Consider the following 27,033-nt stretch of genomic DNA (forward strand, 5'->3'; position numbering starts at 1 on the left):
TCGCTGCTACATTCACATCAGCCTGTAAATTGTGCTTTGGAAATGGGCAAGAAGAACTGAAAACTGTCTCTTAAGTTCTTTATCTGTTTTTAAGTGCACCATTTCCAAATGCCACTGCCTTTTTTGGCTGTCCAGTGATAATTCTGCTCCTCCCTTCCCTTGCCTGCAGAGAGCCTCTGGGGGTGTTGGGTGAGTTTTAGGATTGACATCGGGGTTTTTTTTTTTTGGGGGGGGGGGGGGGGGGTCTACTGCTCCCTCTCTTGTTTCTCCTCCTCTGCTCCTGCCTTCTCTGGGATGGCCTCCAAGCTACGGCGGGGCTTGCTCTCGGCTCCGCCAGTGGCCCCTGCCCCACCCTTGCACAGGTTACAGGTGAGAGCGGCGTAATGGATCTGCTTAAGGTTCTCCAGAACCTCGTTCTTGGCATGTTTCAGCAGGTCAGCTTGGCCCTGTAAGGAAACATGATACGCATTTGTGGTGGTCAGAACGCTGGGCCTGAGGACTGCACCTTCCAGGACCTAATTTTATGAACTAATTATTAAAAAGCCATCATAGTTGTGTATGAGCTGCTGCTCCTATTTGAAACACTGAGTGTTTACCTGTAGCCTGGAATAGTCTTACTAGGGAGATCAGACCAACTGGTTTAGAGATGAGTGTAATGTCATTTGCTGCTACTGATTATTGATACAGGCTACCAGACAGCAGGTCCTGTGTGTGAGGCTTAGTTGTTACTTCCATACATCTGCACAACCTCAGTATTTTCCTTTAGTATTTCAGTAGAACATAATATTCATTTGCAATACATTGTTACTGCATCAAAACCTGATGAGACAGCAACAACAAAAACATACCACATTGGGGCTACAGTGTTTCACAAGCACTGCTGTGCCCTTTTGCGCAAACAAAAGTAAGTAATGTGCATTGTACTAAATTAAGATGTGTACATCTAACATGCCAAGGTTCAGATGACTGCCCAAGAGCTCAGAGACAAGAAGGTGCATCTCTCACATCAGACACACTTCTGCTCTGAGATACAGACCATCTGCACAGACTCATCAGTGGAAACACTGCATAAGTGTGGTGTGTTTTAGTGTTCAGAAATGGAAGGGCGATGGCACAAATCAGTGCTATACTGTCAGATCATCCTCTCTCAAGCAACAAAACACACATGCACAAATGGATGGGGGACCTACCTTCCACAATCCAAAAGAAAAAATTAGCCTCAAAACATCCTACATTCAGGCATGGATGAGAATGGACAGCTGATGATATGTTTAGAGAGCAAAATTGAATACCACTAAAAGGAACACTGCTTTGACATAATTTTACATTACAAGGCAATCTTGGAGAAGCACATATTTATTGATTCACCCTGGACTTCCTTACATAGTGAGACGCTACAGGTCACATTTGTGCAAGGATTGTCAGAGTTTTCACAGTTGGCCGATCAATAGGGCCATTAATATCATTTATGAGGAGAGGGAACCTTTCACTGTGAAAGAAGAAAATGAACCAAAATAAGCCTGAATAAGTAATAGTCCCTGAGCTGGTTCACTGAATCTCTCAGAAATGAGAAAATGAACTGTAAAACTATTAAACCTAATGTGTACCATGTTACGCAATTGGCCCACTGAATGGAGATCCACTTAGCTGGTTATCCCTACAGCACAACTCATAAATATGTGTATTTTAATAATCTCAGCATTTTAGTCAAACGCTCCCCGGGATAAATTAAATTAACAGAGGACCGAATATGAATCATAGCGTTAACATCGCTCCTGTAGTCATAATTAACATATGAAAATATCATGAATGAGTATGTGGATCTGAAGGTCAAAAGTTATTGATTACATATACTGAACCATACACAAAGATGCAGAATATTTATCAGAGCCAGTGACCAGGAACATTGTTCAATTCAGCTATGATACATCTTGGATTCTAGGCAAAGCATCAGTGAGTTACCGAATGAAAATAACTGAAAACCTATTTACAGTTATACCTACATATATTTGGTATATTTTAAAAATATGTGAACATATATGTATATGCCAAATGAATAAACATATGAACAAATGTACATATGAAAAATGTTTCTAACAAACTACACCAAAAGCTGGTGTTTAGTTGGACTTACTCCAAAATGTCCTAAACTCATTTTCTATGATAGGTTACTAGAACGTGATCAACTTTTCATCATTTTATCAGATAACATGATATTCAAATCAATGAAAGTTACACGCATGCAATCTCTTCCCTTTAACCACACACAATTCCCACTTTGTTGGGTGATGGAGAATGCGTCATGTTGCAGTTTTCCTTGATTACTGCAGCCAAATGTGTAATAAGACTTGAGGAATGTTTTAATTTTACTTGACCATTGCTGGGAATTGCAGGGAAAATGACCATAACTAGATACCATGGTCTCATCCATGACATTTACGGAACCACACATAGAACTATAACTGAGTAGTGTACGGCTCTGATTTGTAGAACAGCGCCCCCTGGTGACAGATCCTCACCTTCAGGATGGTGATGTTCCAGGTAAAGCTCTCCACAGCCTTGTGTTGCTTCCTGCCCTTCAGTCCTTCTTTCACGGCCATGTCATGAAGGTTCTCATGGAACTCCATCGCTGGGTGAGAACAAAGACAATTTCATACTCATTACCAATCAACACCTTTATTTATACTTTTATACTCATATTTCATTGCATAACATTATCGGCTTAGCAGAAGCACTTATCATGGATTACTTACAACACTTTCACTTTTGTTTATAATATTATCCATTAATACAGACAGATCGTAACAAAAGCAATTTAGAGATAAAAAACTACAAATGTAGTTGGCTTACCACTATACCACGGTAACCAGCAACCGTTGTGATGGCATACCAGTTACTGTGTGATTTCACAACTTGCTGAACTACATATTTAGCCTTTCATTACAGCAGCTGAGAAGTTCATTGCTAATTGGTTGAACTGTAATGTTTCCCCCAGTCTGAACTCTGATGCCCTCCAGTGCACCAACGTCTGCTTTAATAAACCTTCCTCACAATTGCTTACACTCATATGACCTCATTTTGCACTAACAATTACCCATGTTTTTCTGTATTGTACTGTTTGTATTGTGTCAGGTCTACTTTTCCCCCAAAAGACAGCACCAAATCAAGCAGATGCTCACCCTCCCTTTATGATCACTGTGCAGCCATTTTACCCGACTTCTGTGCACATACTGTATGCATCTGTCCCTGTGTCTGTGACAGAGTGTGCAAAAAGGATCTTCCTTTTAGGTTTGAGCCATAAGGTTGTGAGAAAGGCCTGTAAGTGGGACTGACAGTGTGAGGAAACAGGTGTCTGAGCATGGTAGGGAAACAGAGTCAGAGTCTCTCTCACAAGGCGAATCGCGTGGGCACGGTGAACGACCACGGGATTCTGCCACTGTGGATTAGTGTCACCCGGGTAGATAAGAGAGAGGATTTGTCTACCAAGGAGTTCTCTGCCTTTTCCCCGAGTCTTATTCTGTGGTATTCAGGAACATTCTTGCACATTGAGAGGTAAGGCTTGAACTAAGAATCTGGCATCCCTATGAGAGGTCTGTGTCAATTATTTTTTTTCCATTTTCAAGATATGGTAATTTAAGCATTCAAAGTACAGCTCCTATAATGTACAACTTCCTACCACAGGAGGAATAATGCTATAAGACAATGACTGGGAGATACAAAACAAATGGCCTGTACCACACAGTGATGTACGACCTTCTGAAGAGACTGAGACAGTTTATGTAGATTGTGAATTCCAAGTTGATTTCACAAGCCAGCATCTTCACAAATGTGGCTATGCATTTCAGATGGCTGTACATAATCAAAACTATTTCTCCTAATTACATCAGATTTTGTTTTAATTAGTTTTTAATCAATTTAATTAAAGGTTCTTTTTATTTTCTCTCTTAACCAAATTTGTAGTAGCTCCTTTTAAATCACTGTAAAAAAGAGGAAAATTCATACTGTTATCATCAAGGATCAAGCTCAATTGGCATAACTGTCCACAAGCTGTTGTGAGAATCATACACAACTATCTCAGTTTTAGCAAAAAGATGGAATGTACAGTATAGGAAATGAGTAACAGCACCAGTGTCGCACCACAGTTATTGCAGTGTTGTTAGTAACACGTTAGCACTGCAGTCCTGGACAGGTGTGCTGCACGTGGTTCTGCCTCCCCTCCTCTCTCAAGGTCTGCTTCACTCCCATTATCCCCGTCTCCATGGAAACAGTACATCCGGATGAACTTTAGGCCTGCCTGTGAATATGCTGCGAGATGTGAGCTGTCTCTTCTATTGTCTCTGAAGACATACATCAGATATTACTACTGTAGCATGTTAGTGAAAAGAATGTAGCTAGGAATGACTTGGGTGGGAGAGTATAAATGATTAAAAAAAAATGCGTCAAGGACACAGCATTGAATGGGTCTGTCTGTTCCATTTCCTTTGCATCTGTGTCTTCCTGTAATGTGCCTTCAAGCTGAAACATGTCTTTGCTTTGCAATTTTCTCTGCTCACAATCCACACATCTCAAACATGCAATTTTTTTTGCTGTAACCACCAAGAAATTAACCAAAGTCAATATTTAACGTGTGACTTCTATTTTATGTTATTGCAGTCCACCGCACTTTCTTCATCAGATTTCACTGAGAACTGTGACAGAACCCAGGCCGTGGAGTACCCAGACTCCTGAAGACGGAAAATATACACAAACATGCACACCTAGGCCTGACTCCTGCTTCATGTCTGGGGTTGCTTAGCAACACGGGGGTTGAGCAAGGTTGCATTCCATCATTCAGTGTGAATGGCCGAACACTCCCACTTCCAAACTCATTCACATGCAGTGACAGAGACAGTATGCATCTAATGGGACCAAGTCTAGTCATGAAAAAAATCCATAATGCCAAGCTACTTGCAGAAATGCCATTTACCTACTGAAATGCATAAATACGCAGGCAGAAAGGGGGCATTGAACTGAGAATTTTTACTTGCTATAACCATCTCAATTCTTCATTTCCTGAAAACTTCAACCGGTTCTTTGGCCAAAGCTGGCAATTCTCCGAAATAGTCATCATAATGAACCAGGCCCACAGACATGAAACAGTAATATATGCAGGATTAAAACAAAACCCCAAACTGCTGAGCAAAAAAATCAGCAGAAACAGTGCAGTGAGATTCCCCTCTTAACTGCTCTCCGTCACTGTCAGAGCAGAGCAAAAGGACACAATTAAGCCGGGAATACAAGGATGGTGAAAGACAAAAGGCAGTGTTTTCAACAAATGATCCTCTTTAAATGGGACAGGAAATTGAAAAACAGTGCTTGAGTGCAAACAGATGAGAACTGGCACATTCTCCCGGAGGCCAGGGATGAAGGCTGGCTATAGTGCTGCACCCACCCTCCATATGCTCATCAGAGGACATGCACAGACTGATCGCATTTTATCCACTGGTATTGTTGACTTGCGTGCAGCACCGCTGGGTTTATGTGAATTTGTGCTAAACATACAGCCCTGCTCTCAGCTCCCACAATGCAACAGCTCCGAATGTCGGGTGGCCCACAAGTATCTTGACGACTGAAACATCTCACTGATGTGATATTTATATTTCACCACTTTCTGACACAAATTCGGATGTGCCTCGTGGAAACAAATTTAATCTAAACAAAATGAATTTCTTAATAGAAGTCCCCAGTTTAATTCGATTCAGGTGAGTCATTCAAGCATAAATAATTTTTAACACTTTTCTGCAATGAAGAAATTTAGTTGCTCCTCTTAACCTGTGGGGTATCATTCTAATGCCGAATTTTGTTTTACAACACCCAGGGGTAAAGTGACTCATAAGTAAACCTGAAGACAGTGTTGTCTGCTCTGTGGAGAGGGAAAACTGCCTGAATGGCCTCTTTGTCTGCAATGTCCTCTGTGTGATTGTCATCAGTTCCTTAGAAGAATCTTTACTACATCCAAGAGGGCACATGCTCAACACCTTAGTCATGGTGTCAGAGCTCTTCATGGCAGGGGTTCCAAACTTCATAATGAACAGGATTACAAAGTATCAGCGTCAACATGCTAACTCCCCCTCTGTAGGTCTGAGATACATTTCTTCACTGTGACTGCACTCCCGATTTCAAGCTGTGTCTGTTTGAGTTTTCCAGCGGGCTCCCCGGGAGACCTCCTCCTGAACCCCAAGGGCTGATGGAGAGTGAGTACTGACCCACTTTCCTCGTCGCTAACACCCCCGACACCGACACCGGGTGCCATCATCACCGCAGGACCCTGTGATGAAGCGCTCGGCGGGAAGCCGGCCTGTAGTTCGGTGAATGCAGCGGTCTCATTAAGTTTAGAATTTGCTTTGTGATATTTTCAGCAAACCACGCACTTACGCCCACACCATCAAATATGTGACGACCGTGGGGTAATGTGATCATGCATTGTTAAATTTCCATTAACCTGCTTTTCTGTTTGTACCATACTGTAAATCTTTTAAGGTTTTAAAATACCAGCGTATTTCATGTCAGAGAGTGGATGAGCACATCCTTCTAAAAATAAATAAATAAGAGCTGGAGTGAGTGCTGTGGGGCCTGCCTGCAGATAAGGTTTGCCGATAGCTACATGGAAGTGGACCGCTCTTGACAGGGAGAAAAATTACAGTAAATCTCATGTCTATACTGGTATGATCCCAGCACATTTCTGCATAAATCCAATAATGTTGAAAGTAAAAACAACTGAGCTGGGCCAGGGAGAGGAGAATATAAGTATGACAGCAGCAGTAGTGTTAGTGAACTGTACTTCTAAAGAGAAGGTTGCGAGTTTGAATACCAAACGAGGCCCTCCTGAGCAAGGTTCTTAAAGATGTAATATAACTCCATAAAGAAATAAAATCTGATCCCGTCATATGAAGTTTACATTACATTTAGCTGCTTAGCAGACACTATCCAGAACCACTTACATAGTTACATTTTTTTATGTTTTCCATGTTACACACTATTCATTTATACACCTGGGGAAATTCTGGATTAAGTACCTTGCCCAAGGGTACAAGAGCAGTACCCCAAAGAGAAATCAAATTGGCAATCTTGTTTGGGTTACGAGCCCTGCTCCTTATCACTACCCCTTTTTTCACGTCCTCCTTCAAAGACAAATGTGTGAGCTAATGTAGTAGAGTATGATAGAGGCCTCAGTTGGTCCTGTTGGAGAGAGTAAGTATAAATGTGGTGAACCAATGCACCACGGAGGCCAATTAAGTGGAAAATACAGAGAGAGAAATCTAAGTATGTGGCTTAGGTGGTTGAGGATGTTACAAAAATGTAAGAAATTAATGAAAAGAACACATATCGCTTTCGTAATTTGTTGTTCCATTAATGTTATGGACAATGTACTGTACAAGTACATTGTAGTGGTTAGACTGAAGCTGACCTTAAGTCATTTATGATAAGGGCCTCTACTGAGTAACTTAAACCTGCCTTATACAAACAAGCCCTGTGGAAAGATCAGTATTTAAAGGGAAACCACTTTCACCAATTTTGCTGTGTTTCCCCCGTCCTCAATACTGCCTATTGTTCTTGTCTTTCCCATAGATTCATGTTTCAGCATAAGAACTAAAGCATTTTCACAAAAAGTCCAAAGGAAATATCCTCCTTTTGTGGTGGTGAGGAAAGGTCATTCTGTAGAGTAGGCCTACATTTTAATTTTCTTAAATGGTGGTTAACATGTTTCACTGGCAGACAGAGCCGATAGCTGGGAAGGAAATTGCTTCACAGAGGTTTTCACTGGCAATATACAGCTTTTTCCCAACAGAAAAGCATTTGGTCTGCCAGGACAAAAGGCTATGAATATATGATGCATCACCCATTTGGAAAGCAATAAAACCAAAGCTTTATTATGGCAGGGTATTTTTTCTCATTTAAAGCTTTATGACTTAAAGAGTTATGGGAAAATGGAGAAAGTAAATGTGACAGATGAAAGACATGCGTTCCAATATGATGATAGGACCACTTTGTTGTCTATGTGTTGCTGATTTATTTATTCATTTATTTAGATAGACAGCACCTGCCAATACCTTCTAATTATAGTGTTTTACTATTCATTTTTGTATGTCAACAGTGTTGATTCCACAGAGCATTTTCACAGCAAGGTTGAATATTTTCCACAGAACAAGGCACACAAAACTGTAAGAGAGAATAAGAATGACGTCTGTAGCACTGGCACTGTACACCACAAAGGCTTGACTATGATAACTATAGCAAACTCTAAACTGCACTGAATATAAAGGCATAGGACACAGGACATACAGGATGACATGCACATTCCACAACCAAGTATGGTCAGTAACTGAGTCATTTAAGCTTCTGCTACTTTTTTATTCTTCTTATATATCACCACCAGCAGAACAGGCACTGAAATAAAAAATAATCTATTTTTTCCATTATTTACACAACATTCTTCATGATTATCAGTGACCAGTGAAATCATGTTGCTTAAATAATTGAAAAAAAGTTGCACTGATGTAGATTTGGAAATTATAGGACAAACCGCAGTGTAGTTCAATTAAATTCCGGCCCTTTACCTGGTTTGTCAATTGCCGGTCGCCACATCACACAGTGCACAGCAGTGTTAAATGCTCTCTCATGTACAACAGAGATTAAGCAGAACAATGGATCAGTGGCGCTGGATCCGGTTCAGACTGGAATGGACCAGCATCACATTTCAGGCTGGTGTGAGGGTTGCAGCACTGTCTTTTGTCTGCCAAGGTCAAGGATAATTACTGCAAGCTTTAGAGCCTTTTTTATTTAAAAAAGACAGAAACATAACCAAAACCACTTACTGTGATGTAAGTTATATTAAAGATCATGTGACTCTTCAATTTCTGAATAACTTTTTCTACTGTTCATATTTGTGTCAAGATCAAATAGAGCTTTTCTCTGCATATTCAGTATTAGAAAGTGTTTCCATCATCAATCTTTCACCTGAACCCAGCAGAGAACCGATGCACAGCCTACCTCCAAGGCAGATGGAGTTCACACTTTAGTAAGGTCCAGCAGAGGCAAAACCAGTAACATGCACTAAGCAATGCTATTCTAAAAAAGAAGTGATGTTATGTGAGGAAACCAATTCCCTAGCTCTTGCATAAAAATCCAAATGCACAAAACTTGCCTCTTTTGCTTTCTTGTTCCTAACTCCAATCTCTATTCTTTTACATTTCAGTCTTTCTTTTCTGTGAGCAACCTGCCAATCATCTCTGCCTTAGACATCCTATTCATGCCTAACATCCAATAACAAAGAAAAGAGAAAACCACCAACTCTAAAATCATATATTATGGTAAAAAGAAAAAAGAGAAAAGCACACTGAAAAAATCCAACAACATGACTAAACAGTTACTATAATAGTACATTTAATATGATATGTGTGCATTGGATTTTTTAAAGGGACTTATAAAGTGGACTACAGCAGCTATTTCATACTAAACTCTATAAACAGGACATAAGGCCACAGGTGGAAATTCAGGGGAGACTTGGCATTTGAACCAAGACTCATACTGAGACTATGAGTTGTTTTTTGTTTAGTTTAGTTAAGTTTGGTTTGATTTTGTTTTTCACAAAGAGCTATCACAGCATAGAATAGCTCACCAGGACTTGTAGTGGAAAGAGAGACCACAAAGAGTTTTCTAAACATATGTATTAAACTGCATCCAATATCATGTGGAGTTACAAATGTATTAAACACATTATCCCAGATTCCATCCAATATCCATCTATAAAACATATTTACCTAGATTCCATCCATTATCTATCTAGTGGAATGAGGCTATTTTCTTAGGGTTTGTGTGTAATGGTGGTGAGCTTTGTTAAGACAAATTTAATTCTCTTCCATCCCAGGATTCTCATAAAAAAGGGAGATGAGGTTTCCTGGTCGAGGGAAGAAAGACAGTGACAGAGTTTATGAGTTTCCCTAGGCTCCGTGGGCCAAAATCCCATCTCCTGGGACCAGTGGGAAATCCTAGGCAGTGTGTTTCATTGAAGAATTTCCAATCGCTGTTCCCCTGCCATTGACAGCACTTGCATGAAGAGAGAATTTATTAACACTGCTGCTGACCGAGTTAAGTCAACACATTCCGGGGGACGACGGGTCGAGCCTCACAGAAGCTTTTCCAAGGAAGTAAATAAATAAAAGGGAAATAAAGTTAAACTGCCAAAGAAACATCGCATGATCATGATCCAAGGCTGGGAGAATTCTGCAAAGAAAAACATTAGCTCTTATCTTTATAAGAGCAGGAATCATCAACTTTTGTGTAGTGTAGACTCAAAGGTAAAGTAGAACAGTGAAATCCAAAAAAAAACCAGAGGTGATGCATTATTTGTGCACAATAACTTATCTTATGTTTTGTGTATGCATTACGTTGAATTGATGAATTCGCTGAATTCTTCCCAATAGTGGAACTCGTTTATCTTCATGCACAGATTTGAATGGGAATTATACCAATTGAGTTTGAAGACTTCAGTTCCTCTAATGGAAATGCAGCCATTTAAGAGATTTAGAACGGTGGCCCAGGTTTGAGGCTGAATTTTATAATTCCGTCCCCTCAAGCAAGACAAGGAAGCTGAGCTTTCAATAAATATCCAGCTGTGAGAAGGGATGACATGTGAAATATAGGCTCTGCAAAGCACCATGGAGAAGGGTACCAGCCAAATAATGAAATCATTAGATAAAGCAATGGAATAATCTATACTACTGTATCTCTACACTACTGAGAATAATGCTGAAATAAGCCTGGTGTTAGATCATGTGAAAATGTGTCAGTAACTTTTCTTTTTCTTTTTGTCCCATGCGTAACACTCAGAAACGTTGTTTAAAACTTTGATCATTTCTCCCCATGGGCTTCACAGCACAGTCCGAGCACCACACTTCTGAAAGATTTATCAGAAGGCACAGGCCTTCTTTTGTGAAACCCTCAAGACGCTCTCTGACACTTGTTTCATGTCTGTTTGATGGGCTTATCTATCAATTACACTTTGACTTTTATATGTAATTGGGACAAAATGCCAATATATGTGTAAACAAAAACCAAGGAAGGTGTTTAATTGGACAATTCAAGAACACATCAAGTTGATAACCTTATAAATGCTTGGTGCATCAAACTGCAACACCTTTCCCTGGGTTTTCATTCACACTGAACCACCCCTCTTGCCATTTCAGAGCCTGTACCTTAATTTGCATTAATGTCACAACACTTCTGACATGCAAGTCAAAACTGTATGACAGGGGATCCTCACAATTAGTGATTTTAGAATGACCCTTTTCACGTACTGTAAGTCTTCACTATTGTATGTAACTTTTCAGTGTCAGTACAGTGCCCAAAATGTTCTCTTATGTAGGGATCTAGCTTGTATTCCCCCGGAATGGATAATCACCTTATGGCTATCCAGGCTAAATACCTCAGGTTAATTAAGTAATCAGACAGATGTACCAAATATAAATTATAAAATATAAATTTAAACTGATATTAACCAAGCACCTAAGTATGAACCTTCAGTCATGATTAAACAAACCTGACATGCACATAGCAACTGTATCTCCTTTCTCTTTATAACTGTAAATAAAAAGGGAACCTTTGACAGCTTTGATGTTTTCGCTCTATTAATTAAAAGCAATAGTCCACAGCTGTTTGCAAGCTACATAAAGGGGCTTGACCAATATTTCACAGTGGGTAACACAAGTAAAATGAGCTTTACTCGCATTTCCATTTCAATCATATAACACCCTGCACGTTGACATTTTTATCCCCCTTTTCCCTTGGTTGTTTCCCTTTTTTCAGTCATTCATGTTTTCTTTGCTGCTCGCCTGAGTAGCATGAGTAATTGCATATGAATGAAAATGTGGAACTGATCAGTATTCCCACACAGACAGCACTTCAGAAAGCACTCCCACTCATTCTTTCCTTCTCTTTCTTGCTCCGCTTTCTCCTCTGTCTCCCCCTCACCTGCTTTCTGGGTCTGAAGCAACCTCTCGTAGACACCATCAGAGTTCTCAATCAGAGCTTTACTTGTCTGCATCATCTGCAAAAAGGGGGGAAAGAAAACATGTATTTTCAGCATGGTGCACTGCACACAAATTATTTCATTAAAAAAATAAACATTACAGCAACCATTTTTGACAGGTTCTAAAAACATTCTCTTTCAGCAGCCAGAATACCACATTCATATTGTATTTGCTCTGCCTGCTTGGAGCCAATTTGCCAAAGGTAAAAAGCACCTGGCTGTGCACTCAAGTGAAAGGGGCCAAGCCCCTGACAGACCTCTGCTCCAGTGATTAACGGTGATTGATGGTTCTAATGTCTGTGGCTAACATTCACAAGCACAGCACCCTTATCTGACTAGGCTGCGTCCACAAGTTTCTTGGTGCGGCAACCAAAAATAGTGCAAATTCCAATGAATTTCCTTTGTATCGAACAGGAAACTTCATGCAAATCTAGATTCTGAGGAAGACGATGCAACACTAACAGTTCAAAAATAGATGTTTCTATCATCCATATGTCAATTCACCAGACCCTTACTAGTAAGAAAAATGCTTTAACAGAACGAATACACAGAGATGTGTAAGGACACAACAAAGCCAGAGTAGAACTCACCAGAGGAGTCCATTTTTTACTTACAAGTGCACTATGCACTTACTGACACTTCCAGAGAGATGAAGTACTTCAGTGAAGTGGAGCACATGATGAAATCAAAGCACCCCTGTTTTACAGGTAGCTGAGAGGTTCTTCTCCGTCCCCATCTGCCCTTGCTTGCTGACAACCCCACTCGAACACCCACAGGAAACCACTTGTGTGCTTCCTGTTAGCAAACATGCACTTCCTGTTCATTACAACACATTCCAACAGTGAGAGGCTGCCTGTGTCCTTTCTGAGTCCCTTAGCAGTAAAAGCATGTAAAAGTGCTCATGGCATGTAATTAGGACTCTTGCTCATTTCCTTGTAATAACATGAAATGGCAATTACAGGTCAAATCCCATACACATTCCGAGGTTTAAAAATCTGTTCAGGAGACTCAGCTTGAGCAGAGACACAGCTGCAGAGCTATCTCTGCGTGCCTGTGACCTTGATATATTTCCCAGGCTGAGAAGTGATTGGCTGACGATCAGAAACAGGAAAAAAAAGACTCCCTAAGCATGTGCATCACATAGTCCATTACCTGATTGTATGTTACGTAACAATCTAGAAATCTGACGCAAATGCATTGTATAAATTAAAACGCAAACCTGCTACTGCACATTGGGGGTAAACAATAGAGACAGATTTCAAACTAGGGATAACTGACAAAGTAAACACAAATAAAATTGATATTAAATATTTAATGCATTGTACATATTAGGCAGTGGTCAGACTCAGGGGTTAACATCATTTGAGAGGTTGCCATACAATCTATGACAGGAACTCCCAGCGGAAACATGAGGCTACGTCCTGCTGCTGCAGGTTTGTGGTCCCTCAGCCAACCTCTTATCAGCACTGAGATGCAAGGATCGACCTTCAGGGCCATCTTCCTCATTCAAGACCTCTCCCTGACCTCTGCATTTTCAGACAGTAAAACTCTCAGGGGGGCTCTTATCACTTCTCCAAAGGCCTTGAAAATCCTTTTACACTTTTCATCCCGGAAACATCAGCCCAAATATGTGCATCTGTGGCCAAAGGGGTGATGAGTCCCACACACATATAAAGACAGGCACATCATATTTACTCTGTCCAGTCCCATGACACCCGGCAGAGGACTGGATATATATATATATATATATATACCTACATGTATATGTGAGGGTGTGTATGTGCACAGTGTAATTAAGACTGCAGCATGGAACAATGAGATGTAACCAAAAAGAACTCTCACTCAAGAAGAATACAGATTACAGATACATTTCCTTAACTACTTGGTTCTAAACCTCCTTTTGTCTCCTATGTGATCCAAGTGGCTAGGGGATGATTCATTATCTAAAAACAAACAGGCCTGTGTAACGTTACCGAAAGAGAAATGATGCTGATGTTCAATTAGAGCTGACCAAACTAGTCTTTATGTACGGCACATTATCTTAATTGGCTCGTACATTCCCCTGGTGCCTTTCCAGTTCATTGCAAAGTCAAGGGATAAAGGCAAACTGCCCTTCTCTTGTGCCAGGGAGGAAAGAATTGGTTTTTTTTTTTGAGACAGCTGTTTGGGTCACCCACAGTGTGCCAGCATTCACATCAAGCAGACTCTGCCAATGTGTCAATGAGATTCACCAGCAAGAGTGTGCTGGTGCTTTCACCAGTCACCGCACTCCCAAAGCATACGGCAAACACTGAGGCCTGGACTAGTCTGGAATGGCCTATCTGCATCTCACAAAATACAGACCAATCACAACTGTATAACATTTTAATAAATAAAAATCAAGCAGTGATCCAGTTTGTGTTTCTCTCTTCTCATTTCCCCCTAGTGCCCCCTTGCGGCCTTACCCCCATGTAGGCATCTAATTACCACATAGGAGGAAGAGAAAATATACCACACCTGTAGTTCCCCAAATAAGCATATGCAATCCAGTTCACCTGTGACTGTCTGCTCCAGATCGCTGCTAAGGCTTCAGCTAAGAAGCAAAGGGTTATTCTATAAGGAAAAGAGTAGTTTATGCTATACTGACATCACCGTGAGCTATTTATAATTTGTGAAGGTCTTAGCCTTTTCAACAGAGTGAGATGAAAATATAGTTCTGTATGGCTGTAACCTTCACATGCATACTTCGTTTATGGGTTAATGGATTATAACAGTATTTACAGCAGAGGTATGCTGCTGTTTTGAGTTTAAATGAGGAATAAAGGAGGGTTTACAAAAGTAAACCAACAGAAAGGCATAATGCTGCCACTAAGCATGAGAGAGGGGGTGTTAGCATGTTGGAAACAGCATACATTCTGCATATTTAACCTTTTATTTCTTCACTGTATAACTCCTTGAATCATAACTGCATAGTGATGAAAGTGTTAGTTTTGTGGTCACGCTGCTGCAAGAACAGCACACTAGTGCAGTTTAATTGTTTATTCGTTCCTTCAGCAGAGTTCATAGGGGAAAATTTTCATCTGAAAACATTAAGCTTAGTTTTGGTTGACAGTTTGTGTTTAGCCTGATGTTTACGCAAAGTACCTTCCTCAAAGGTACACAGCAGTGTCCGACCCAGGACTCAAACTTGAAACATTTACGCTACGAGTCCGGTTCCCTTACCTACACTGACAATCTCACAGAACATGAAAGAGAGCAGGCTCAGTGAAGTGTGTCCATCTCTCCTACGGGACAGGGTGAATCCTCCCAGAGCATCACGCGCTCCAGCTCTCCTTCAGAGGACTCATGCGAGTTGGGAGGTGGGGTTGAGGGAGGGGCTGTGGGTGACAGCCCACAGCTGCAACAACAATGTACACTACTATTACTTCACTGATGAGCAGGGAAATTACAGTCTTCTTGGCAGATAAACTATGACTAAATGCAGATGTATTTATAGTGTACACAAAAGTGTAAGGTGTATTGTCCATGTATAGTGGCAGCTCAGCTCAACTGTCCTTCCCTGCCCACTTAGCAACTACTATGTAGTAACCCCCAGTATGCATTGCGCCTGTTCTGTTAAGCTCAGTGACCTCTTTGCTAACATATTAATATAGAGATCCACGGCACTGGCAGTGTTCTAGAAAACACATCATACACTCCACTAGCACTGAATGGGGTTCAATAGTAATTGATTCAATGGGGTTCAGTGTTTCAAATTCATTATTTATTTGTTCGTTTTTCATTCTTGTTTTCATAAAAGGGCCTTTCATGCTGAGTATAAAACCACCAAAAATATGACAGGGATGTGTCAGGGTATAGACACCTCATTATGCTTATTTATTAGTTATTGTTCAATAATCCTGAAACTGAACACAGATTTGTTTGCTCTTTATATGTCTTCCTGTACATACAGCAACTTAAGCTTCTCTGCTTAGATGTGAGAATTCAAATGAGAATCACAATCATTCATCTGGGTGTAGATGGGTCACTCTTCTTGCATTCTGTATTGTAATGTGCAACAAATTTCTTCAGCTGTGCATTATTTAAACACCAAAAAGTCTCTGGCAGCCTTCTTGCCAGTATCTCCCTGTCCATCTGTTTTGTCTTTTTCTCTCTTCCCTTAAAGCTCAGAAACAGTCCTTACCCCCTCCAAGCTCAGAACACATGCTCTCCTTGATTCCTTCATTAACAGTAATGAGAGGGACGAGAACGCTTCCAAAGCATGCTTAACGCCGTGTTTATATCTTTTTAATGACTTTATTGAACTTTTTCCCAACTCAACAGTCTGCTGACCTTCACCGCAGCAGCCAAGGGATGAAATTACTGCCATCCTCTTTCCCTGTCTCCTTGCTGCTCTCCAAACCCTCCCCGCTGCCAAGGCCGGCATGCCGGGGGTCCATCCTTCGAGTGTAACCTCTGTGATTTACAGCGTTTGGCACAGAGGCCGCTGTTTAAGTGGAGGAGAACAGGGGGTCACTGGACTAGACAGGCCTGGTCTCCACTCCTCATCAGGAGCATATTTCTGTGACTGCGGCAGTCACCCACTTGTGTTGTCAAAAGCATTCCCAGCTCAAGGACAAACAACACTGCCTGCCAGAACCCCTGAAATACAATGGCATGGCAATCCAGTCCGTATTTTTCCCCACCAAAAGCGTCACTGTCTAAGTGGATCTCATGAAGAGGAAGCCACATTCAAAATTAATCTGGGAACGCAGACATTATACATATTTCATGATCTACAGTTTTGAAAATATTGCCGCTAAAGTTAAAATTACAATACTAACACAGCATTAAATACAATACAATTCAATATCAAACAACATTTTATGATTGGTAAGCTCTACATAATTGACTTCCAGCTTCTTCTTGCACAATCCCCTGGCATAGACATATGCTACCCTGGTCCTGGAGTGCTGGACATGCAACAGATGTTTGTCCCGTTGGCAACCTGAATGGAATCAGATCATTTGTTGGGATAAATTAAGGCAGAGTTTTGTCAACATTTCAGTGTTCTGAGAGACCTAGAAAAGCTACGGAAAAGACTGTGGCACTCAAGGAAAAGGGTAGCATGCCCTTGCTCTATAGGATTAGAGTTGTGTCCCTATTGTCAAATCAGAATGCATTCATTGGTCAGGCCAAGGTGTCTGTTCCAAACCTCCCACAAAGTCTGTCAATGCTGAGGGAATATAATTTTAGAGTCTGGTGACAGAGAGTTTCTAAATTCATTTAAAATTAATGAGATTCAAAGCTATGCAAATTGAATGCAGCTTCAGGGGTGTTGCCCTCTGTGTTCAGTTTAACAACCACAAGTGCAAACCAATTTGCCAGTGGAATGTATTCCTCAATGAAAACTGGGTCTTTCTTTAATGCTAAAAAAGCATCCATGCCCAGTTAAACCAAACATGGTTTATTGCTTTGGAATAAAGAATTTAGATGCATATTTTTTCTTGCTTCAGTTGTTTTCCCCACAATCTAATTAACCTTATTCCTAATATGTCTTATTCTTTCTTTGCAGTGAATACAGCGTATGCACGAGAAGTCATTCTTAATGGGCTGCAGTGAGGACTCTTAGACAAAGCCCTCATCCCCTGAGCAGTGGCATATAGTTATATTCTAACCCAACTGGCTGTTTCCATCTTGTATATTTTGTATAAAGTTAACTATTTACGTTCCCCATCCGTATCATTCACCAGTACTGTATTTGGGTTTTTGACTATTTGATACGGATAACATTAATAATTATATGAATTTCAATTTGATCTCATGCCCTCGTGTCAAGGAGACAGTAATTCTCCACTGACCAACTAAAGTTCAACAGCACAAATATCTACTCACCTGGCAACTATCACTCATAAGCCATGCTCGTTTCAGGCAACTGCATCTGAAATTATGGCTCTTGCACGTTCACTTGCCTAACTGAACTACAAGTGCAATGAAGACATGCATGTTCCCTGTTTTTAAGCAGCAAAATGTACAGATAACATTCGACAGCCAACTTCTATGCCACTAAAAGGTCATAATAAAATAAATTTCTTCATATATTAGTCAGTTATATACAAGGTCAGTACCAATAATACAATAGAGATTCATTTCAGATCCATAAATAACATAATAATTGTGGATCATGACACTGTCTATAAATGTCAAGGATGACTCTTTGTCAGCTTCTCAAATCACCACAAGACTGAAAGTGTTCCAGCTGCATGAGGTCACACATGGTTTGTATTGGGTACACAATGTAATGCTTATATAATATGGTTATGTAACTTTAATCCATTGTCTGAAATTACTGTCCCACTACTTAACAAACTCACATTACGTTCCAATTGATAAACAGTGTTGAGGACCAGTGTTGAAGTATGCAGTACGCGTCACCATATTCTTATGAAAACAAACAGTTGTCCCACATTGGCATTCTTGCAATCTGTAATAGCCCTCATTAGCAGTCTGTATAGTGCTGCTTGGTATGCAAATTAAAAGCTTGCATTTTACCACAGATCATGCAACAATGTGAGAATGTACTGGTTGCTGCGTGTTGTAAGAGCACAGTAGGATTTGAAATCACAAGTCATTTTGTGAGTTTACCCTCATGACAAATGGAGTCACAAAGAGTTTTGCACCCTAGACAGTGGATGCTTAGAAAGGGCCTTCTAGTACACACTGCTTAGCTGACAGTGCAGAGTACTTTGTATGTAATGCCAGGGATGCAGGTTTGAAACCCAGGTGGCACACTGTGGCTGTACCCTTGATTCAAGTACATAATCTGAAGTGCTTCATTAAACATCCGGCTGTTCAAACAGATAGGTAAAAATGTAAGACACTTAAGCTGACGATAATTATTTGCTAAATAAATACACTTACATAATGTGCCTTTATTGTGGCTTCCGAATGCTGTTATTGTAATTCTCTTAAATTAAACACTGTGACCACATGTATAAAGAGCGCGGTGTTAGCAGAGAGGCTATCATCCAGTGAGCTCACCACATCATAGGTCGTGACAACCTTCTTCAGCACCTCAGGCAGCACACCCTGAGGCTGCATGGTGGGGTACTGGTCCTTCAGGTTGAACATCACGAGGGGGGTGTTGTCAGGCCCAGTCAGGCGGGAGGAGAGGGCCAGAATGCACTGCATGAGGTTCGCCACCGCTGAAAGACCACACAGTTCCTTAAATGGCACTATGGCATTCTGCAGAGGGGACAGGGGGCAACGAGGGTAAAGGAAAAGAGAACGACATGAGGCACTGCTCTAGCAAATGAGATTTTCAAGAGCATAATTTGAATGTATGTGTTGCAAGGATACATTTTTTTTTGGATTTATAGAGACTTGCCGGGGTTCATATTTTCCCACCAGTTTTAACAGATAAAACCAGAATTTATTTTCAGCGCATATCTTTAATCAATAACAGCAGCATTTAATCAGGTCCGTTCCGAAAATGGACGACAAACACTGAACTATGCAATTTTTCTTGATGCAAAAAAGAAACTACAGAGCAACCACCAATAATAAGAAATTAGAGGAGCGCACAATCATTTTACACATGCATATCTAATCAAACAAACATCAACCACCTTCAACACTGGGTTGTCCCGCAGTGCCCGCAGTACCACAACAGACATGGTTCGCATAGACTCAGCTTCACTTTGATTGTGAAATGCCAACATCTTCTTGACAAAATAAAAGGTTGCACACAGCAGTATTCCAGCACAGCCTTTCTTTTCTGATGCTTTGTTTTAATGCATGTCTGTTTTGGTAGCTACTGTATGCCAGCAAAACAAGCACAAAAATGTCAGTGTCATTGAGTGGCTGTCTAATTCATGTTAGTTCCGTACACTCCTTATGATACACAGACAAAAGAAAGACAGAGAGAAAGGCAGAACTTCAAAATGTTTCATGGGTCAGTAGAGCTAGGCTGTATTATCAATGACAGTTTTTTATTAAATCAATCTGGATAAATGACATTGAAGTTCCCATGGGGGTCAGGACAGCAGAATCACTGGTTGTCTTCTGACGGAGACTGAAGACCCACCTCTTCAGACTGAATCTTGGTTCCACCTCAATCTCAACCCCCTACCACATTATGTGCAATACCGCGAAGTGTTTTAGATTCTGTGATCTAGTGACTGATGTTTGGCAGTGTACTTGGCTTCCCTTGTCTAGTCAGGTTGCACAAGTTAACTTGTGGTAGGGCCTGAAAAGTGTTATGCTCACAGTCACTGGTCTGGTAGTGACACTGTTGCTCATTCAACTTGAATGGTGCTGGAAATCGGTCTGGATAAGACCGTCTGCTAGATTAATGTAATGTAATGTAATGTCACTCCATGGACAATTCCCAGTACGTATCTAATCCTGGCACGTGTATTCACAAATGACAGGCAATACCATGTAAACAGAATTACATAACACAACCAACACAAATATATTTTCAAATAATTGTCCATTAAACTATGTTTGTGATATAACGAAAGAATGTCCCTGTAAGTTGCTAAACATGGAAATCCATTGGTTTAATGTAGGTCTGTCTTGGTCTTCAGAATAAAGTAGCAAACAGATACACTATGTAGACCTACATTACACTCCATAGCTCAAATATTCATAACGAGAGTATTATATATACTCTACACAGCAGCTACTGTGCATGTAGTATTGCACTGTGCATCATGCCACAAAAGCATGCTTGTTACCATTTTGCAATTTTTTCCATTTGGAGTGAGCACTGTCATAACAATACACCAGACACAAATATTAATGTTTCAATAGGTAATTGTCAGACAACCAGGCTATTTTCACAAAACACAGATTTGAAATATCTGAAATATGGACTATTTTGAAATAAAAAGGTTCTAATGTCTGAGTACAACACCTGCTCCCCGATGAATTTCAAACAGACAGATTCACCAGGCAAACTGGGTTCTGGAACACCACCGGCAAAATTAATCAGCATGCATGACCTCAATGAGTAATTTAAAAATGTAGAATCTGTCAAAAAGGCAGCTTGGATGTTAATAGCCTAATCAGTTTGTGGTTTAAAATTAATGCTTATTCTTTTCCAGCATCCAACTCCATCAGCCACATGCAGTATGATAAGGTTAACTTTGATTTTAAGAGCAAAGTTTAAGAAAAAAGAAGGAAGATTGAAAGATCAATGTTGGACAGAAATATGGAGAGAAACTGTCAAGTTCATAAACAATGCATAGAAGAAAAAAAATGACAAGTTTCCAAAATGAGTTTCTGGGCTGGTGGTGTGTTACCATGGAAAAAAACTTGATGTGTTCAACTCCACACAAACAAAAGACATAAAGTGGGTCATTGAAGACCTTGAATATATTGCCATACCACACTTAAGAGAGATAAAACCAGGGTGATCACTTTGTGGAAGAGAATGAGGCAATTACACCAGTAGAGAATTGTCACCAAAAAAAATATTCCTGCCAATCATTTACGATGGGGTTTCCTGAGACACATCATTGTGAAATCAGGGGCCACCTCTATCACTGTTCAATAATTCGAGAGGCAGGTTATTATGACTGCATTTTTCTGCTGAATGAATGACACTTCGGTCTGCTTTTCCGGTGTCATAAAACTTATCCTCCATCCCTCAGGCAGCATAATCTGCTTTTAGGCTTATTACTGCCATAAGCCAAAAGACACATCAAACCTTACAATAGAACATGTTTTCCATTTAGAATATTAAAAGAGGTATGACGATAAGCTTCTACCTGCATGTAAAAATATACACATTGTCTGGATGGTTGGATTCTCAGTGCTCAACTACTGATCCTAAGACTCTGTCAGAAAGCTTTGAAGTCATCAGGAATTTGCCTATAATCTTACACAACACTACCAAACAGTTTTGGGATTAAAGAACATCCCTAACCTTGATATATCTTTGAAAACCAACTCAAAGTTTTGACCACATTTGTATCTTTTAGTCATCCCCAGATAAAACATGTACTTTCCCAAAAACAGAAAATGAGGAATGAGAGGAATGAACAGGTTCTTTTTGAAATGGAAATTAATTAAAGGCAGCAGGTGCATACCGCAAGGCTTTCTGATGATGTGCCTGTCGATGGTTGCCAATAGCAGTGCATAGCAACAGAAAGCTTGAAGTGTGTGTATGTAGGAAAAGGTCTCTGAACTTTTGTTCTGATGGTCAGACGTTAAATTTTAAAGGGAATCTGCAGTCCGTCAAACAAATGCAAAACACTAAAACAACAGATGCATGAAAACAAACAAAGGTGTGTTATTTAGGAATTTGGAAAAAGGACAGCTGGCATACACATCTTTACCTGCATGTTCTCTCGAAGATCCGTCGCTTCCCTCAGTGGCTGCACAGCAGCCTTGAAAACCTCGTCCACAGCCTTGATGAGCAGCACCCGCATGGTCGCGTACTCCCGGCTCCGCTTGCCTTTGCGCACAGAGAGCCCGCGCTTGTGGGGCTTGCCCCCTCCCCGTCGGTTGGTTATGGCGACATGGGCAAACAGCCAGGCGTGAGGCAGGACCTCCCCTGTCAGTGACTGTAGCGGAATGTGCCGGTAGCCGGGCTGGAGGCACTCAAAGGGGATAGTGTATTGCCCGATAAACTCATCCCCAATGTAGTCATCATCCAGCACAACAAAGCGCACCATGGCCAGTTCTGGCAGGTTGATCTGAAACTCAAAGCTCTCATCGAAAATGGGGTTGTCTCCATTCTGATTGACAGTTTTAGTTCTTTGCTCAGCACAATCGGCTGGAATGCCGTGAATCTCCACGTAGACGTATGGGTCGACAACATCACCCTTGGCACTTGAACCCTTGGGCTTGGGGAAGTTCTGTCCGCTGATGATCTTAATGTGCAATAGCTGCGGGGATACACCTGGGACGGTGTCTTTGGTGTTGGCACTGAAATATGAAACTTCTTCCCTCATGATAGCCGGACGCAGAACATAACCACAGTTCCCATTCTGACGAAACCAACCGATGTTGAGGTCCATCATTAGGCCTGGGGTCTGGAAATTCATAGCCACAATCTGGCAGCCACACTTCCAAAAGTCCTGAGGGTTCATGTTGCTAGAGTCGATTCGCATGGGGCTCGGGTAAACCCGGGCCAGAAACTTCTTATTAAAGTTGACAAAGTCACCTGGGTACTCCGTGGCACACCGGCTGGCAAACACCTCATTGAAGGAACAGAACTCCCAGTACTTCTGGCTTTGAAATGCTGCCTGGAAGTCCTTGAATCCAATGGATTTACACAGTGTCACTAGATCAGAGAGATCCTTAGACAGTTGAAACCTTTTGGGCGGGGCAGTATTTGGCGGCTCCCCAGGTTCACTGTTCATCCTCTGAGACATCTCGGCCCCCTCATCCTCGTCCGTCACATCACCTTCTGCACCTGTGCAGCTGGGACTCAGCTTCTTACCCTTCAGCAGGATCTTTCCCTTCAGCTCAGAAGGGGAGGGGAGGTAGCTCTCGTCCATTTTGGGGGGATCAGTGTGAAGTTTATCCCCCAGGATCTTTTTCAGGTGTTGGAACATGACCGTCTGCTGCTTTAACGAACAGTGGTTTTCCAAACAAAGGATGAGTGGAAACTCGGATGCAACAAAAGCAAATTTGTTGATAATGTCAATGACACTGCGGAAGACGATCTGTGATGTCATTGTGTGACCTGTGTAGATGACTGGCTCATTGTCTGGCCCATCCCACACATCCAGCTCCACGCTCCTGCAGCCCATCTTGAGAGCACGGATATACCCTGTGATGTCAGATGGTCCCCGGAACTGATCCTCAATCAGGTAAGTGTTGTGGGAGGCATTTATATAATAGTGGGACAAGGGCTGGTTCATGTCCTGACATACTGCCTTCTGTTCAGGGTCAAATATGTGGCACTCAGGTGACATGAGATAATTAGTGAATCCATCAAGGGAGAGCCAGCCCTTGAGCTGTCCTTCTTTGGAAGGCTCATATTTCCGGATGACCTCTAGACTGGTTTCTTCACTTACCTGGGCCATGCCTTGCTCTGCCTCCAGGAACATCATGAGGTCCTTGGTGTCCAAAAACTCCTTGTTGCTGGAGAACTGGACCAACAGGAAGTAAATTTCTGGTCTGGTGCAAAGATCATGAAAAACTTCAATAAATTCCTCTTTAGTTACTTCACTACCTGCCTTACCTTTACTTTTGTGAAATTCTTTGAATTTTAGCTCTATTTTTACATTTTTTAGACCAGGATTTAAGTCTTTAATTAGCTGCACAGCAGTGCACAAACTTAGCTTGCTGTTGCCTTTGGCTTCAGCCACAGCGAAGAGCTCTGACAGCCAGGAAGTCCGAAGGTTGTCCTGGCTGCTCTGAATCATGTTCAGAGTGTGTTTCCCATATGATATCAGGTATCTGAGCCCTGTTACCCAAATGTTTGCCACATCTGCAGAGTTTGTTACCAAATCCAGGGACTCATAGTTGTCCCCATATATAATCGAGAATGCGCAATCCTCTGATATTTGATCATAAATTCCATTTGTTCGGAAAATGTCAGTATTCTTTCCCGTCCGCACCTCCTTAATCGACTTGACGTCGATCTTCGCTTTGTCAGACTCCTTCTTAGAGGGCTCCCACCGCAGTGACTGCATGTCGGCATCCAGCAGGAAGTAGCGGTGGTAGATGCGAGAGTTGGAGCGGACCTTCCGCAGCTCTGAGCCCTCCACCATGGTGTTGATGCAGTCACTAGCACTGCTGATTTTCTTCTCTGTGGGCATGCTGCTGAAGGAGACTGTCTTCTTCCTTTCTCTGCGCTGCCTCGACCCATCCTAAAGGAAAAAAGGAGAGGAAGAACCAAAATAAGAACTTGAGCCAATCAACTGCTATGTTTTGGCTATCATTGCAATTATTAGTGTTACACATTATGTGCATCTGATATGTGATGTATTACTGTGTTCTCACATTTACAGTAGTATTAAATATAAATTACAGTATGTCTCATCCCTTATTAATTAATTTAATTTTGTCTAATTTAATTTAATTTATTAATTAATTTAATTAATTTAATTTTGTCTGGCTGCACCTGATTGTTCCAAAAACTGAAATTGCACATTTCTTTTCCTTTCCTTAAATCAGACATGCATAGCGTTCCATACTACAGTATGTGATCATCACATTTGTGATTTTTTTTACCTCAATTTCAATGAAGAAGCAAAATCTGAAGTGGTGGTTGAAGTAATCACAAAGTCAAGAGCAGCTGTCTTTGGAGGCTAATAAGTTTATTTCCTCTATCAATTACTATAAGGTGCTAAAAGTCTGTTTAGAAGGGGGGTGAGATTTAGATGTATAATCACAATGTGATTACACATTCTAAAGAATAAAAACGTCCATGAAATAATAACCATACAGTGAGGAGGGGCATTCAATCAGGACAAACTATGTACCTGCATTGGGCCATTTCAGCTTTAACTTTAAGTGAGTCTCTTGACAGATCTCCCCTGTGCATAAAAGACTCATAATTACTTCAAAAAAGGTGAACATGAACTCATGGAGTGGACAGAATTGAGAGGATGAAAGGGCTGATCTCTAAAAGAAAGTAATTTTTACCTTTTGTAAGCTTCCCTCTGAAGACAATTGAAATATGATTGATTACATACTGATCTAATTAATCAGATTAATTCAAGTGACAAAACAGCAAAAGGTAATCTGATGAGAGCCTTTGCAACAAACTCTGAATACAAATTAAAAATAAGCTTCTTACCATAAAAGAAAAGAAATTGTACAGACGCACAGCAGAGAGCTTGGAGCACAACGATCAAAAAATGACAAAATATAAAGCAAGACTTTAAGCCTCACAAATTGAAACTCTACAGATCAAGCTATGTTGCTGCTGCTGGGGAATCTGCACAGATTGCCCAAGGCAGAAATTGAGGTTTCCTTTCCGTTTTTTGTGACTCTGAGCCCAAAAAGAATGGAAATCAAACTAAATTGTCTCAATTAGGAAAACAATTAAGCTGTTTCCATGAAGTGGCTGCAGTTGAGCACTTGACTTGAGTGTGGGTGGGGGTGGGGAGTAGGGCCCTGGGCAATGTCACCCTCAGATCAATGACAGGAAGCACGCATAGGAAGTGCAATAATTAGTGCTGGGCAGTGTGGAGTGGAGGTAAAGCCGTAGGACTTGGAATCAGAGGGCTGCAGATTTTAGGGGGGTGACCCACTTCTACATCATATATATATTAAAAAATCTCATGCATTTATCCATTTCAACCATGTTTGATACATTCTGAAGTGCTTTTTCATGATTTACAAATCAGTGAAGTTAGCTGAACATCTGACATAAGTCCCACAATACACTACAAATTATATTTTATGACAAAAATAAAAATGCTCTCAGTGAACATGAAAAAGGAAATATAAGTGCGTGCGCGCACTAATATGACAGTGATACTGTACTGAGTCTGCGTCCTGTGTTTTGTGAAATTTAACCTCCCTTTTCAGTCTGCAGTTTACCAAAGCCACAGAAGCAAGGCAAATTTTGGAAAGTAACTCAGTCAAGCTAAACATTGGGTAAAACTGAGTGAATGTAACTCGCCACAGAAACATTTGTTTTACCCGCAATATTCAATGAGACCCACTGTTCATAGTATGCTCTCTTGAATGGAAGCAAGACAATACACTGATAATGACATGAAAAAAACAAGATTCAATGTGTATAATGTTTTTCACGTTGCCATTCAATATTTCAATGTTCTCATGTTGTCATATTCTACAAGAGGGGACATGATGTACAAAAACAATCATGAACACCACCTTTCTTAACTTGTTAGAAATTATTAAAACTAGATGAGCATCTACATTAAAATTGCTAAATCTGGAACTAGGAGCATCTTACAATCTCAAATATTCTCACAATAAAAATAATGGGAATCTTATAGTTTCCCAAATAACCTAGAGACAAACAACCACGCCATTCCAGATTTTCTGTAAGATCATCCACCATAGAA

At 40.9% G+C, this 27,033-nt stretch overlaps 1 protein-coding gene across 1 annotated transcript in view; it reads right to left on the bottom strand.

Annotated features, from left to right (window-relative positions):
• Positions 1-240: 240 nt before the first annotated feature.
• Positions 241-27,033, bottom strand: part of LOC118785002 (inactive phospholipase C-like protein 2) — a 57,890-nt gene continuing 31,097 nt past the window's right edge. Inside the window, exons 2-6 of the mRNA XM_036539525.1 lie at positions 22,372-24,858; positions 19,067-19,270; positions 12,010-12,085; positions 2,520-2,629; positions 241-446 (exon numbers count right to left, since the gene is read on the bottom strand). Coding sequence (XP_036395418.1) covers positions 246-446; positions 2,520-2,629; positions 12,010-12,085; positions 19,067-19,270; positions 22,372-24,858 — 3,078 coding nt within the window. The 3' untranslated portion in view covers positions 241-245. The remainder of the gene's footprint in view (positions 447-2,519; positions 2,630-12,009; positions 12,086-19,066; positions 19,271-22,371; positions 24,859-27,033) is intronic.

This window comes from Megalops cyprinoides, chromosome 10 (assembly GCF_013368585.1).
Source record: "Megalops cyprinoides isolate fMegCyp1 chromosome 10, fMegCyp1.pri, whole genome shotgun sequence".
Taxonomy (NCBI): Eukaryota; Metazoa; Chordata; class Actinopteri; order Elopiformes; family Megalopidae; genus Megalops; species Megalops cyprinoides.